Here is a 16,169-nt window from a genome sequence, read left to right on the forward strand (position 1 = left end):
AAAATGATCTCAACATTAATTAAATATGTACAGTGCTCTGTTATCCCTGATAATAAAGGAGATAGGAGTTCAGGACAGGAGCAGGGTCCTCTTTATACTCAGGTCCATCTCTGTTACCTGAGAGTGTGCTAGTTGTAGAAGAACTTATTACCTGGGCTTTGTGTGGCTCGGATTAATGTCAATGTGTTGGTGGCCTCCAATGTGTCCTTCGCTGTTGGAGGGACCTGCAGCTGCAGTGAATTGTACATCAATACTTTGTCGGCCTTTCCAGCATGGACTGCTTTAACCATGCTCTTGGGCCACTTATAAATGTATGACAGTATGCCGTATCTAGTTATTGCATACCAAGAACTAGTAGTAGAAAATCAGGGAGCGCAGAGAACCGGTGTAAGCATGAGGGAATAAAAAAAAAAGAAATTGTGCAATCCTGTCTTAAGGATGGGGACTATAGACACAGCTCCTAATGGTTGAAGGCACCATATGTTTATTTTTATATGTATTTTTATATTTATTTTAGTCCATCTTTTAAACAGTCGGTTATTTTATGGTATTTCCTCACTTTTTTTCCACAATGGTTTGGACAATCATTTAAAAGGTTGGATGTTCTCTCAGTCACATTTATTATCATTAATACGGTGTTACTAATATTGTTTGTTGGTTTTTAATTTTTAATATTAATTGCTTATTTATGTCTCCCTATGATTCAACAGCTTCAGTTACATTCATTCTCTGTACATGAGTACTATATGTTCTTTTGTGTGTATAATGTATTTTTAGTACCCTCTTCCTTTTCTATTTTGGTGCTTACTTTGTGTATTTTACTAGTAAGCCTACCACTAATGTTGACTAGTTCTGTGTATTTATTATATGTATTTGTGTATTAGTAGCTTTAGTCTCCCCCCTTTTAGGTGTGTAATATGAGACTTTTAGCTTCACTATTTTTTAACTATTTATTGTTATTTAATAAATTGTTCTATTTTTTGATATGTTACTATTTCATAGAGACATTAGGGTATACTGATTGATTATTTACATTAGTATTGTCGGCATACTGGTCACTGCTGCATATTGAGCACTTCCATGATTGGCTAGTGAACCGTATTTAAGGGATTACAACCACTGTCAGGGAATCACTGAGCACTACTCCACGTTTTTTCGTACAGTGCCCTTGCATGGGGCTTCCCTGTAAGTTGCTCACCGCCACTGATTAACATGGGACTCACTTTACAACGGTTTCACTATCCAACGCTACTTCCAGAACAGATTCCCTTGGATAACCGAGGACCGCCTGTACTCTCTATCCTTAAGACAGGATTGCACTATTTGTTTCTTTTTTTTATTCCCCCATGCTTAGGCTAAGGCCCCGCTCCCTCAGTCAGCACGCCCGCACTGCAGACAGGCGGGGCGCTGACAGACACAGACCGCGATATGCGGTCTGTAGGGAGCGGGAGCCGGAGGGGGGCGGGAGTGGGAGGGAGGGGGGCGTGGTTTGAGCGGAGTGACCCGCTACTCCCCCCCCCTCCCTCCACGGGCTCGGGCTGCAGGAGGTAGCTGCTGCGGGCTGCTGTAAGGTAAGCAGCTCCCTCCCCCTTCTGCCACAAATGCCACAAACGCCACACACACACACACACACACCCCTACTTTGTGTAGGAAGCTGCCTGATGACAGCTCCCGCTCCCGCCCCCGCTGCTGATTGGCTCATCAGCGCACCACGTGACGCGTCACCTCTCGGGATCACAATTTTCTTGCATCCCCTGGCGGCTGACGCGTCACAGCGCGTAGTGAGCCAGCAGCGAGGGGGGACTGAGACCTGCTTGGGAGGATTCCCCTGCTGGTGGGGAACGCTCACGCGGCCGCCCGCGCCGCCGGGCGCAGCGGGTCTCAGCCCTTACACCGGTTCTCTGCGCTCCTTGATTTTCTACTACTATGGTTATGGAGACCACCAAGGAAGCTCCAGTGAGGGTTGAGCTGCATACTACCAGTGTCTGTATTGAAGGGTTTTTTTTTTTGAGTATACATTTTTATTTATTTCTATTAATCCACTATTTCTGCACTAATTGAGCAGCATCGTGCACTGTATTGTGGTGTTGAGCATATTTAGTATTTACACATCTGGACAGGAGCGCCGGGTGAATATTTGTCTTTATACCAAGAACTAAGGCATACAACAGAGTGCAGGACATATAATCCTTATATTATGTATCTGTAGAATAAGAATCCACTACAGACACTAATGTTTTAACTAATCCATGGGCATTACATGTTAAAAGAATCTCTAATTATATATAGCACTGATGTAATAACACATGCAGTGAAATAGAGACCCAGCGTAAACTAACACAGGTGATACTCTGTTTTCAGCTGTGCCTGTTGTTTATATAGAACCTTATTCAAGCACTTCATCACTTTGAGATTGCCGGGTGACTAAACAGGGTGCCCTGGTCTGATTTGGTACCATTTTATTGCATCTATAATCTCAGGTGACAAACCAAAGATTATAGGCAATGCATGGCTTCAGGGAAGGGCAGTGCATGGCATCAGGGAAGGGCAGTGCATGGCATCAGGGAAGGGCAGTGCATGGCATCAGGGAAGGGCAGTGCATGGCATCAGGGATGGGCAGTGGTCCCTTGTTACCATGCATATGCTTTGGTAGGTGAAAATGGGATATTTCCACATGCAGTAAAACTAATTCTGCACAGGTGCATTTTCCACCAATGAAGGGGACAATGGGCAGACTTGAACAGAGAGAACAAAAGATTCGCGGAGAGACAGAATGAGACAGGGACTCAAGGAGCAGTGTGAGTGTTATATATGCTTGACATGCAATAACTGATTTGATTTCAGAGAAAGATGCAAGTTGTGGGTTAAATGTTAGGGTCATGTTGGGGGATAAATGGAAGGATGGGATTTGGAATTTTTTCACCCCTTCACCTATTACATATATTTATACACACTTCTTCTGGCCAGGACACTGCAGAAAATGTAAGAAACTCAGCTGGTTCTCTCAAAGAAATGATTCAGCGAACAGATGAATGTGTTTTCAGCTCATACATTGTTGGGTTCAAATGCATTGATATGAATGGATATTGACTAAATGTATGTGTATCGAGCTGATTCAATCAGTGATTGTGAAATGACCATATGTTTCTCACATCTCATGTTCCCATTGGAAGGTGGAAATAGAAAAGAAAGCACTTTAATATAGTAGAGATGCCACGGGTGCCAATTGGGGGCAAAGACCATTAAAAAAAAGCATGCTGCACATGTGAGAATAGAAACGAAAGCACTCTCGTGGACTTGTGCAGAAAGTCATTTAAAATAGCTCATTAAAATAATGTAATGAACACTCATTCATTATAAGGTCTGCAAAGCTCACATGCAAGCAACACCCATAAATAACTCATCAGGGGCCATAAAAAGGTATCACCACGTTACATTACAGATTCAGGAACAGAACACTTGCAGTTCCCATCTTACATGTTTAAACAATGACCAGAGACTGGCTATACTGAACTTTCCATAAAACTTTTATTTGAAGGGTAAATGAGCCCAAGAAGGATTCACTCTTTTAAATTGGGATTAAGGGCAACCAGCTCTGTTTATAGTTGGCCAAGAACCTATTTGCTGTCTGACGTTTGACCACAGTAGGCACTTCTGTCAGTAAAGGGAGGGGGGCGTGTAAGTGTCAGGGTGAGGATTGGGGCGTGTAAGTGTCAGGGTGAGGATTGGGGCGTGTAAATGTCAGGGTGAGGATTGGGGCGTGTGTCAGGGTGAGGATTGGGGCGTGTGTCAGGGTGAGGATTGGGGCGGGTTAGTCTCATTGGATCTTCACTGCCTGGTAGAGGTACCATAAGTCTCATGGGAGGAATTCAGGCTCTCGCCTCTGAAGTGGGATATCCAAATGCTACACTCCAGATGAATTGTATATAATCTTTTAAGTAGCAGGGGTTCTTTGTACATGTATTATTAGTGTTATATGTTTACCAAAAAATTATTACCATTATTTTATTATGTGGCCTAATAGCAGCAGGATGTTTGTGAGACCTCATAACTGTAGGTGACCAACAAGCATTCTCTCTCCTGGCTTCGGGAACCTCTACTGAGCAGGAAGGTGGTATAAAAAAGGTTCAGAGGGTTAGAGAGGGGGTCAGCACATGCAGCTGGGGGGGGGGGGGAGCCCTTGGGACATGTCTCCCACTGTACCTATTGTCCCCCGTACAGCAGCTGCAGAGATTTTTCCCTTTACTGGAAATCAGGGAAGAGTGAAAAATTAGTCTCTAGGAGAAGAGCTGGAATGGGAACAAGTAAAGAAGAAGAGTACACAGCAAATCAGGAGATCTCGGACATCTGCAAAGGATGTCATCTGTCCTAAAGGGATTGGGGAAAAGTTAATGTTTAAGTGTCGTCTCAATAAGATGGGAAATAGTGTAACGTGCAGTTATCAATGCAGCGACTTCCATTCCTTCAATGTAACATATTGCTATTGTGTGTCATTCTGCATGTCAACATATTGAAGACTCACAAGTGGCCTTTGCGTCAATAATCCCAACTTGGATAGTGATTTCACAGCTCTGATCTGTAGCATAATAGACTATATTGGTGAAAACATTTCCTTCTTACAGTTACTCTGTGGGACATTCACTGTAAGGCCGCGCCGGTATAGTGCCGGTGACGCGGGCTTGGTATAGTGCTTGGTTCAGGGGCTGTCACATGAGGCCACAGCCCCTGAAAAATCAAATAATTACGGCTGCCAAAAATCTATAAGCGCACGCGGCGGCGGCGACAATGCATTTGTTTTCGTGCGACGTTGCGTCGCCGGCACTGTAAGCGCGGCCTTAGTTTGGAGAATCACTGGTTTCCTGTGATTTAAAAAATGATTGTCAAAAACTAAAATAAAAATACATTTAAAATAATAACAAATTGTTTATGAGGTTCACCAGCACTTCCACTGAACAAGAGCTCAATGTTGTCATCATCTGATGACCTGTTTGGCCAAGTACAGATGCAGCAGCCATTGTTCGAACACTTCACGCGGTGTATACCTCGGAATACCCGTGTCATGGCGCGCGATTTCTTCCAACTGTACCGCCTTAAGACGCGAGTGCAGAAGATGGCATTTTAGTGTTCTGTTTTTTAAACACCTGACATTAGCACAGTAGCACAGTAGCACAGTAGCACAGTAGCACAGTATACATTGCAATTCATTCATTTAATTGCATTTAATTGCACACAATCCATGAAATACAAACAAAGCAATCGCGATAAACACTGGGTGCCTGGGGCGATTGGCCACGTTAATGCCGTGTGGAGTACAGCAGAGCACACGAAAACGGCTCTGTGATTTGTTTGAATAACGTCCGCTGCATCTGTACAACGTAGACAGCTAAAGATACCCAGTTAACACTGTACTCCTCCACTATTGATAATCTATGGCACTGTGAACAAAATATACTGCTTTCAGATACTACAAAGGGCCCACATACATTAATGTCAGCAAAGCTGCAAGTGAATATGCTACCAATTCATTCAACAAGGCTGGCATAACACTGACAGTATCGGAACAAGAACATTTCAAGCACAAAACAAACAGCTTAACATGTAGAAGCAAATCTGCAGCAGTACAACATAAACACAACTTGTATCATTTTAGTATCTGTGATATTCTCAAGACCAACACACACATACACACACACACGCCATATAAATAATAGGTACATGTTTGTGTGATTTTATTAGTATATTTAGTACATTATTTGACAGGAGAAGTGGACTAGCTAAAAAGTGTAGAGGGGTCAGCTAGTGAATTACTTTGGTGACTCAACGAGGCTATGGGATTCCATTGAATTCTGTCATCCCTCAAACTACTTTCCGTTGAGTCCATCCATGTTCTACTTTGCCTGTGTTCCTAACTCTAACCAACCCATGTACCAGACTCACCAAAATGGACTGTAAGCTCTTGTGGGTAGAGTGTATCCAACCCAACCTATCAATGGGAGATACATTGTTAATATGTAGTTCCCTTACCACTATAACTCTACAAAGCTGCTACACACAACAACAAGATCTGCTCATGTCCATTATGGCACACGACTTCCACCGGCTCGATATCTGATAATCAAACAGCAGCATTAATGCCGGCCTCATCGGTCTGACATGAGTATTTGATTATGCAGGGATTGGTTTGGGATGTGAGAAAATCACAGCAGAAACACAAGGGGATGAAAGTTGCATGTGTACATGTCGTGTGACCAAGTGTCCGTACTGGAACTATAAGCAGGAAGGAAGCAACAAGCAAGGACCAAGAAGAGTAGAAGTTATAAAGAGCCATGCGGGTTAAAGCAGAGGAACGCAGGGTCTGAGGATATATACCGGTTATGTCAACTACACAAAGGGGTGGGAGCTGTTACATGTGAGATTAAGTGAAGCACATAGAGTCATGGGAGCTGTGAGTTTCTGTGTAGGTTACTATGAAGGGCACACAGAAGCTTATATGAGGGATACACTGGGATACCAACCTGGGAGAAGGCTCAGGCTGCTGCTCTTTCCTTAAAACAAGAAGCAATATCATGTTAGATGTGATGCCATGAGAGAAGGGATGACACATTCTCTGTTAATACATAGCTATCCTCACCCTGCTACAGGCAAGAGCAAACATAAGCCAGGCAGGTGGGAAGAGCAGTTAGAATGAAGAGGAGACGATGAGTCCAGCTATGGTCAATCTGGGAGACTCTTTAGGTGCCTCCTGAAGTACAGTAAAAAAGTAATGGGGTCTGGCATGCGAGTGGCCCTATGGCTTGCAGGGTTATTTTCTATGGGGAGATCGCGTTCACTGGTCCATCAGAAAGGTGAATTTGACCAGAAAAGAAGTTTTGCTCCCTCCCCTTCTGTTCATGTAATCAGAGGCCTGCCCAAAGCCATGGGATCGCTACTCCCAGCATTCATGGGGTCATGATCCAGATAACGGTGGCACTCAGGTGCTGACAGTTTTCCAGCACCTATAGGATTAAAGGCCCATATATACTAAACTGTGCTATTCCGTAAACAACATTTCAGCGACAAGTGAATGAACCACAATGTCTTCTGACAACGCAAGGTATTTTCTGGAATAGCACTACTTATTAACCATGTGTCTCTGATCAGATGTGAATATGAGGATACACACATATCCAAAGGTTCTTCCATATTGTTATGGTGCTGTCTCGCTAACTCCCATTATTAGATCAGGATAATCAGCCACTTGGGGTTTCAGATGCCCAGCAGCAAACGCACAGGGGTAAGAAACCCATCACTTCTTCAGTTCTCCGTGTCAGATAAAGAACAAGAGAACACTTTTACTCATCGTGTCCTGTGACAATTCTGCACAAGCCAGACCCTCATGGGCGACTTAAATCAGAATAAAGAAATGATGCAAGATAACAAAGGTCCCAGTGAAAGGACTGAAATGTTAATCCTGATTAAATACACATCTGATATAAGTCACCAGTGAATGCCCAGTGGTGACCAGTGAGTGCCTGGTGGTGACCAGTGAGTGCCCGGTGGTGACCAGTGAGTGCCCGGTGGTGACCAGTGAGTGTCCAGTGGTGTGTGTCCAGTGAGTGCCCAGTGGTGAGTGCCCAGTGGTGACCAGTGAATGCCCAGTGGTGACCAGTGAGTGCCCAGTGGTGACCAGTGAGTGCCCGGTGATGACCAGTGAGTGCCCGGTGGTGACTAGTGAGTTACTGGCTTCTACAGAATTGTTCGAATCTGCATCCATATCTCTTTAACCCATGAGCAGAGTGACCCTCCGTAGCATGAAGATTATAATTTAAGTGGTCTGCGAGGTGGGAAACTGTAAGAACTCTTGCACTAGGATAGAGGGATATTGGGAGAGAGTGGCAGATTCTCTCACAATGATATCAATTTTGGACTACATTATATTAAGGTGGATTTGTTCCTGATATTACACAACCTTTCCCTGCGCTGTACTCCCCCCTATTAACCCACATGCTTGTGCCATTATCCCGTCTCCTGTGCAGGACAAGAAATTTTTGAGGAGCAATGTGGGATGATCTGGAATTTGGGGGTTGGGTCTCAGGGAAGGATGGAAAGTAACGGCAGAGTCAGAAACGAGGGGCCCCTGAACTGCCAGTGATTCGGGAGCTCAATATCAACATGTTAAATATGAAACCATACTAAGGCGACAACAATCCACAGCTTCTTCTAACTAGAGGATAGTACCCTAAATATATTATTGAAGCCCCCAACACGTACTGTACCTCACATGCCTGCAAAGCTTTAAGTAATTTTTTGAAGTGTATGCAGTTCACAGTGTAACAATGTATCTTTATATAGTAACGAGTGGTGGGGAGGAGAAGTCTATTGCTGCCTTAGGGGCATCCAAAGGGAGTTACAAAGAATCAGCCTTTCCTCACTTGTCTGTGATTTTCTCGTAGATAGGATGGGTGGGAGGAGGTATTGAAGGAGAAAGGTGTTGGCATAGAAACGGTGATAACTGTGGTCGCCATGGTGATCCCATACTGATAGGCCAGGGCAAACCTAACTAAAACGGTCTCATCTGCTCATCTAAACTGGAAACATCAGGTTTCTCCTCTTCAGCAACTCAAGGGCGGCACTTTAGAGTAATCTCTAACTCACTGTGGGTTCCAAAGGGTGGCAGCATATCTCAGCTAGAGAATCCAAGACAAGGGACATTTCAAATATGACAAATGCTTTGTGCACAGAAAGGAGGATGGTTCTTGATGATTTTTTTAAAACTATGTAGTAAACTCAAGAGGAAATGTAATGCAGGACTTAATCAGGTCAACAGGTCCAATGTGAATGTGAACTATTCAGTATGTATAATGGTTTAAGCCAAGTGAAGGGTTTCAGTAAGAATCATGTAGTCACCAGTTACAACTCGGTGCCTTTCTGCTTCATCATCACATCACACAAAACATTACAGACTATAACCTACTCACTATAGTCCATGTACGGGATGTCTCCTGGCTCCATAAAAAACACCAGAGTTATTAAAATAAAAATTCCACTGCTTTTATATGGATTTTTTTAATTTATTTTTTTAGAAATCTGGTGTTTTTGGATGGGTTTTGCAGCACGGGCCCGTAATTAATAACCACAATAATGAATTTTCTTCACTCCAAGCACAGAGAGCCCGAGACTAATCTATTCCTAACTCTGCTTTATTCACTTAGCAGACAAAGCCCAGAGATTCCCCTCAATCTAAGGCCATGGCCGTGTTCCTTGCTTGCTGGCGGAAGCGCGTTGACGCCCCTACAGTCACAATTAGAGCGGCTTTAGTAGGGGCTCACCTGTGCTTCCGCGCGCTTGCGGAAGCGCATGTCTTAGGGGAATTTAAAATTTCCCCGCTTGCCGGCGCGACAGGCCGGTCACGTGAGCGGTTCGCCCAATGAGGGCAAACCAGCTCCATGACATCACTGGCCCGCCCCTGGCCAGTGACGCGCCCGCCCCCGGCCCACCTCCTGATGGCCCGCCCCCTGACAGCGCGTGCGGTAAGCAACTGCAAGGCCAGGGAAAGCACCCGCTTTCCCTGCGCCTCAGCGCACCTCAGCACGCCAGCAGGGAGCATGGCTGAGGCCTAAGTGTGAGGTCGGAGACGGAGACTTCTCCTTGGATCCACTTGCCCCTCATTTGATTTTATGATATAGAAGCAAATAAATCCTCATGGGATAAGGAGAACCGTGAGACCATCCACGACTAGGATTCACTAGAAATGTAGCAATATCAATAATTGTTATTCAGAATCAGTATGAAACAATCTGTGGATGTAGGTTAACTCTTCCATGGAGACATTTCCATTCACAACGCCTTTCATTCTCCACGGTATTCTGGTCACACACAAAGTGTCAGTTTTAACCGAAAACATCTCATTAACAAAACATTTCTGGATGAGTCATCTTCTATCGCTATACCAGTCTTATTGCATTCATCAGATTTTCTCTAAATAACATGAACTACGACTTTTCAGACAAAATAATAAACATCATTTCATCAAAATGTCAGCCAATGCAAAAACTTCTATCCAAGTGGATTTCAGATTTTTGTGAGAATCATAGTCTAAAGTGGAATACTCAATGTTTAATAACATAACATTGGGAATATTTGCACTCTCTAATCAGGATTTGAATAGCCTCCTCATTTACAACCCTCCACCGCTCAAGGAGCCTCACAATTCCCACCAGCCCTCTCCACCTCCCACCCCCCTTGGCACATCTGACCTGAAGGTGAGTCCCGATTTGCTCTTCAGGTTCCGCAGAAGGTCCAGCTGGTTGAGTGGTGGAATCAGCCTGCGATGGTGAAGGAAGAAGGAAAGAGAGCTGTCTGAGGCACACAGAGAATTAATGAGAACATCTTCTGGGGTTTAATCACCTTGTATTCTATTGTGTGTAATCTGGAGAAATGGTGGGGTCCAAAAAATCCCAGTCGGTAGTCACTGGCTAAAAATCATTTTTTAAGGTCTGGAAGGGTCAGTAAGGCATCACTGTACAGCCCGCCAATGATTGATGTTTACCCCTTAATAATTAAATGCTTACAAAAAGAAGTGGCCATGAGTTTGAATGGTGGAGAACTTAAACCTGGTAAGAATGCAATTTGAATGTTTAAAGGATTTGTCCCAGAAAGTTAAAGACCGTCCCTTTATTCCCGAGCTGAGACGTATACTCTTCATAATGGAATGTGGTGGAACCCATATGGTAACAAGTCAACTGTAAATCTGCCCACATGGGAGTCACATCCAGGGAGATAATAGCCAACACCAGCACAGGACAGATCACAAACACATCTTCAAAAATACAACAAGAATTACAACACCACTCACAAAAACAGCTCACGTTAATTATTTACACAGCATGAAAAGCACAACGTTAACACAAAGCCACACCAAGCAGATTTATATTTCAGTGTTAGGGTACAGTAGCATACCCTCCGTGTGGGCTAAATCTGTTATACGATCGCCAAAGGTCACCCTGTGTTTTCCCTGGAGAAATGTGGTCATCCTCTGGTCATTTATTAAGGCCCCTCGAATGACACAAGAACTTTGTGTGCACTGTCACTTTCTTTGCCACATTTTTTTTTAATGCCAATGAAATAAAACCCAAAGCATGAGAGGCACACACGGAGTCTGTTACGCGCCTGTGGGATTCCCAATGGGAATATGCTGGAACCAAGGGACGATTCACAAGGTCCGCAATATATTTACTTATTTCAAACATTTCTGTGTTCCAGGGAGAACAGATAATTAAAAAAATATATATATATTTTTTTAAACCATATAAATATTTATTCTGGTTTTCGTTGTTTATGTCCCTCCCCCCCTGTGGTTTCTTATTAAAATAATTTGTGCTTAGTGTTAATAATGAAACTAAAGATGCATTTGAATTTGATGTTTATATGTCCTCTTTATTTTAGGTTCCATGCTCCCATTGTGTTGCCTTTATCTCCCACCTGTCTCTCACCTGTCTCTCACCTGTCTCTCACCTGTCTCTCACCTGTCTCTCACCTGTCTCTCACCTGTCTCTCACCTGTCTCTCACCTGTCTCTCACCTGTCTCTCACCTCCACAAGAGATGGAACTCAATAATAAATAGCTTATTTCTGTTTACCGGTTTTAACTGGAAATATGCGAACCCCTAAATATAACACAGTGAAAACTGTCCTGGGATTACTGAATCTAGCAGGATAGGCGTAAGACAGCTGTAAGGAGAAAGATGTTATTTCTCTATTGACATGTCCCCATATTAAAGCAGCAAAACATGTGAAATCATATAGGTTTGTTTTTTTTAAATAAATTAGTTCTGTAGTATTAGATAAAAGTGACAGTTTTTTTTTTTTTTCCGTTTTATTCAACTCTTAATGCTATTTTTAATGAGTCGTACGGCAGCCTTTGATTTCTGTAGCAGGTTTTATCCCACCTCCCAAGCAGTGCACGATCTTGGCAACACTTTCCTGTTTGGGACAATTTGTTGCCAATGTTTCCAGCAGGTTGAGCAGCAAACTGTAACAATAGATAATGTTACCTTAGTAATATCAAGATACACTGTAGCTGCTGAGTTACACTGACAGAAGGATTGATTGACAGTGAAAGGCGGCCATTATGTTGTTTTACACATTTATAATAGGTGCGCCTCTTACGATTGGCGGTTTAGGTAAGAATGTAGATTTGTCACATGCTTTACATATAAAAATAACATAACAAGTTTAAACAAGTAATACTTTGGAAAGTAGTATTGCTGCTTTAATGACGCCTCCTATTCCCAAAGAAGTCAGGTGTGGTGAGGGTTGGCTTCCTGGAGTCTCCTTAAGCACAGCTGATGACACACCTGACATTGATACAGTAACAGCTTCACCACAAAATGTTCACACCAACTTCACAATTCTTGTGGGTACACAAGCCACAGCTGTGACAGCACAACAGAAGCACAATGCCAGGCAGTGGGTGGAAAACAATTAGTCCACAATACAACCACGGCATACCTGGATGCACCATACGACTGTGAGCTGTTCACCAAAGAGAGGTTTGGAGGGGAAAAGGGGGATTCAAGAAAGAGAGAGAAAGCAAAAAGATCAGGTGTGTCAGGAAGGCCTTAGTGTTAGGGAGAGTGAACATACCCACCAGGATTGCCAACCTAGCTCCATGTTATCATGAGACCGATCCGGTCCGTGTATTATTATTGTAACCCTAATGCCTTCAACTTGGAGATACTGTAGTCCTGTATCTGTATGGACAACGGAGAAACCCGGATCTGCCTCCATGGAGCCAGGTTGGCAATGCTGCACCTCACTAAAAAATAGATACACCACAAGACTATATGTGCAGATATACTGGGAACTGGGTGTCTATATTTAAAGCGCCAGTAACTCATAAAGTTTAAAGAATAGCGTAAAAGAATATTTTCACAAAAATAATAATAATAATAATAAGTGATTGCTTTAAAGATGGCCCCTCTGCGGCGTGAGAGCTGCCACGGAGAGGATAGACGTCCTCGGGCATTTCCCCTTTTAATAGTTTATTTTGTAATCATCGTCAGGCAATTGTAGAAATGTGACGTTAACCAATGAACATATGTTTTGCATATACAGCTCAACCCCCTTATAACGCTGTGCTTGGGGTCCAAAGAATCACATCGCGTTATAAGCGGATCGCGTTAGAAATAATGTACAATTGTATGCATTGTACAATAAAGTGTTTAAGATACCAACAATCGTGTTGTAAAGTGTTCATACATATAAAAATTGGGGGCCCCGCTCGCATCGCGCTATAAGCGGATTCGCGTTGTAACGGATCGCGTTATAACGGGGTTGAGCTGTACTACTTCTAGGGATATTAGTGTTGTAACCCTTCATTAGTAAGAGAGCCACAGCATCTATCTCTTGGTATTAAGGGGTTCCGCTCACACCAGCGGTTGAGTTCTAGCGGGGTTCTCGACATAATGAGATGCATCAAGTCCTGCCCTTCTTGCCCTCGGTTCTCTCTCTTCTGCCTGTGGGAATACATTTCGGAATCCCACATCTTCGCTAATCACCAGAAAACTGAACTTACATTTCAATACAAGACTGAGGGTGAGATATGACAGCGTTCTGAGCACACATTTAAGAGAGGAATAAAAAAGTAAAAGAAATCAGATTTGATGGAAGGGACTTTTATCATAGAGTAAAAATATTATTCAGCATTTCGACATTCAATACCCAGCGGGATTTGTTGCCAGTACAAAGCAAAGTGAATTAAGGAGCATTAGCATCTGCACAGATAATGGGGACACCACGTCACTCCAAGCACACATACCCCATAACTCGATGGGAAGTTACCAGGGATCCACTGGTGCTGGTGACGTCTTCAGATGTTGATATGAAACAACATAATGCTACAAGCAATGGGGAGAGGTGAAGAGAGCAGATGTGAAGAAAGAAAAAGGGGCCAACGAAAAGAAACAACAAAAAAAAAAAACACAAAAAGAAGAAGAAAATTAATGCAAAGTTACCGGAAAATCAATCGCATGCAAAACATGGAATCCAAATAAAACTGAAACGTAATTCCTCAAGCAATGCGGCTGAGGACCGAATGTGGGGACACAAAAAGATGGGCAGCTGCAAGATTGATGGTGAGGATGAATTTATGGGAAATGATGTCAAGGGGCAGAGTGATGTCAGACAGGAAGTGATGTCAGAGCAGATACCTGTACATTGGCACTGTCACCGTGCGTTCATAATACTGCCAAGTGGAGTGAAGGTCCAAGCGGGAAAGGTTGGTGGCATAGAACCTCCATGCAGCCTGGAAAGAGAAGCACGCCCAGGGGCATTGTGAGTTTCAGAGTTACAGAGCTGGGCCAAACAATGACCGCACGGGTTCAACAATAAAAAGAGAGGAGACACCATCACTAGGCCTCACCGGGAGGGTGATGGGAAATTCCATGGCAAGCCTTCTGTCGGAACCAGTGTAGGCCCAGAAAGAGCTGAGCAATTGTCCTGGGCTCACATATTTAGGGGCCTCAATGTGACTGGAATATGAGACAGTGCATTGTGTATTTTCTGCACAAACAGAATTATTGGTGGGTGATTAGAGGCTATGAAGGAGCAGCAAGGCCAGAGACTCCTAAAACGTAATAGTGAGCTATAGCAGACATGATGGACACAAAGCAATATCCTGCCGGCTCCTGCAGACTGAAGAGATTCATATTTATTTACCCCTCATCTCTAATGACCTCTGCCATAATGACATCTGCCCAGGATTCTCCCCCCTCCTCCGTTCCCCACTGAGGATTGAGAGGCCCAGAACACCTTATGGCTTTAGTTTGCCCCTCTGCATATACAGAAATGTAGGTCACCCGGATATTTTTGTCCTGTCCCTTAAGAACGTGGCACGTGGCTTGTAACCACACAATGATATTTGGGAGGAAGGATTCCATTATGGGAAATGAATAATAGGGTCATGTAACTCTTTCATATCGGGGTGCTATATCCGCATCCTCCTGCCATAAAGGGGTTGATGTTGCTGCTTCTATTACAATAGTCTTATTTGTTTCTACTTCCTCCCTTGTCTAAGTTGGAGGTTGTAACACAGATCCGAGTTTCTGGATTCCATCCTAGAGGTGGCTGCATATTCACTTCCTGACATGCACTCCCAGCCGGGTACCAAGGACTCATTATCAGAGTAAAACACAGTAACAGCCAGTAATAATGTCCCCATTGGTTTGCGCATACATAAGTAAAGATGCCATGAGTTCAAATTATTAGAGGTTTCCTTGTGGTGTGAAACACGGGCCCAAATCACCACGTTTAGCAAGAAAAATAACTTGTTGGTTTTAATTTATTTATTTAAAAAATACAGCTAGTGCTGTTATATTCCCCAAAGGTTGCCCCAGATTGGCATCAGGAAAACAAACATTCTCTCTCTCCCCCTCTCCCTCCCCCTCCCCCTGCCTCCCTCTCTCTCTCCCTCTCTCTCTCCCTCTCTCTCTCCCTCTCTCTCTCCCTCCCTCTCCCTCTACCTCTCTCCCTCTCTCTCTCTCTCCCTCTCTCCCTCTCCCTCTCTCTCCCTCTCCCTCTCTCTCCCTCTCTCTCTCCCTCTCTCTCTCTCTCTCTCCCTCTCTCTCCTTCCCCAACAGCCCCTGATATCATGTTTCCGAGCCTTGCAGGCTCTATTTTCTGTCTTCTTGTGCTGCTTAGGATGACGCCTATCCTGTTATTCTGCCCACTGGTGATACAGAGCAGCGATCACACCTCCCACACTCTAAAACAGGTCTCAGCAGCGAGGCGGAGAGGGGGACTCAGGGCGCCCAGGGCTTCATCCTGATACAAAGTGGCCACCACCTCCCTGCCTGCCCTGTCCTACCTGTATAAGCCCAGCCGCAGGATTGCGCCTCTTCTCGAAGTGCTTCTGGCGGTGCTGTTCTTGGACCTTGAGGGCAAACCCGGAACCCAGGATACCCTGCAGCAAACAGACCGCTCAGTTTCATGGCTTAAAGAGATATAGAGCACTGCTGGTATTTAATTTAATTTATTAATGTATCCTTAGAGGATACATAACAGACAGAAAGTTTCATTACTTAACCCTTTCAGTACCTGAGGAGCCACCAACACATTTCACCAACAGAAGGCAGTGCTGGCTCTATGGGTTAGCAGATTTAGGATGTCTTTGAATTGGGCTCAGTACCACTT

General features: G+C 43.9%; 1 protein-coding gene across 9 annotated transcripts in view; it reads right to left on the reverse strand.

The window, feature by feature from the left end:
- The window catches only part of KCNQ2 (potassium voltage-gated channel subfamily Q member 2), a 60,182-nt gene that overhangs the window by 14,458 nt on the left and 29,555 nt on the right, over positions 1–16,169 (reverse strand). For 2 of the 9 annotated variants that reach the window (XM_075571503.1, XM_075571498.1), the window contains exons 7-11: positions 15,844–15,939; positions 14,189–14,283; positions 12,489–12,512; positions 10,236–10,304; positions 6,516–6,545 (exon numbers count right to left, since the gene is read on the reverse strand). In XM_075571503.1, the coding sequence (XP_075427618.1) occupies positions 6,516–6,545; positions 10,236–10,304; positions 12,489–12,512; positions 14,189–14,283; positions 15,844–15,939 (314 nt within the window). Of the gene's footprint in view, positions 1–5,937; positions 5,984–6,515; positions 6,546–10,235; positions 10,305–12,488; positions 12,513–13,797; positions 13,877–14,188; positions 14,284–15,843; positions 15,940–16,169 lie in introns of those variants that run through there. The other 7 variants (XM_075571504.1, XM_075571499.1, XM_075571505.1 and 4 more) reach the window with 6 other exon arrangements.

Source organism: Ascaphus truei, chromosome 15, assembly GCF_040206685.1.
Source record: "Ascaphus truei isolate aAscTru1 chromosome 15, aAscTru1.hap1, whole genome shotgun sequence".
Lineage (NCBI taxonomy): Eukaryota > Metazoa > Chordata > Amphibia > Anura > Ascaphidae > Ascaphus > Ascaphus truei.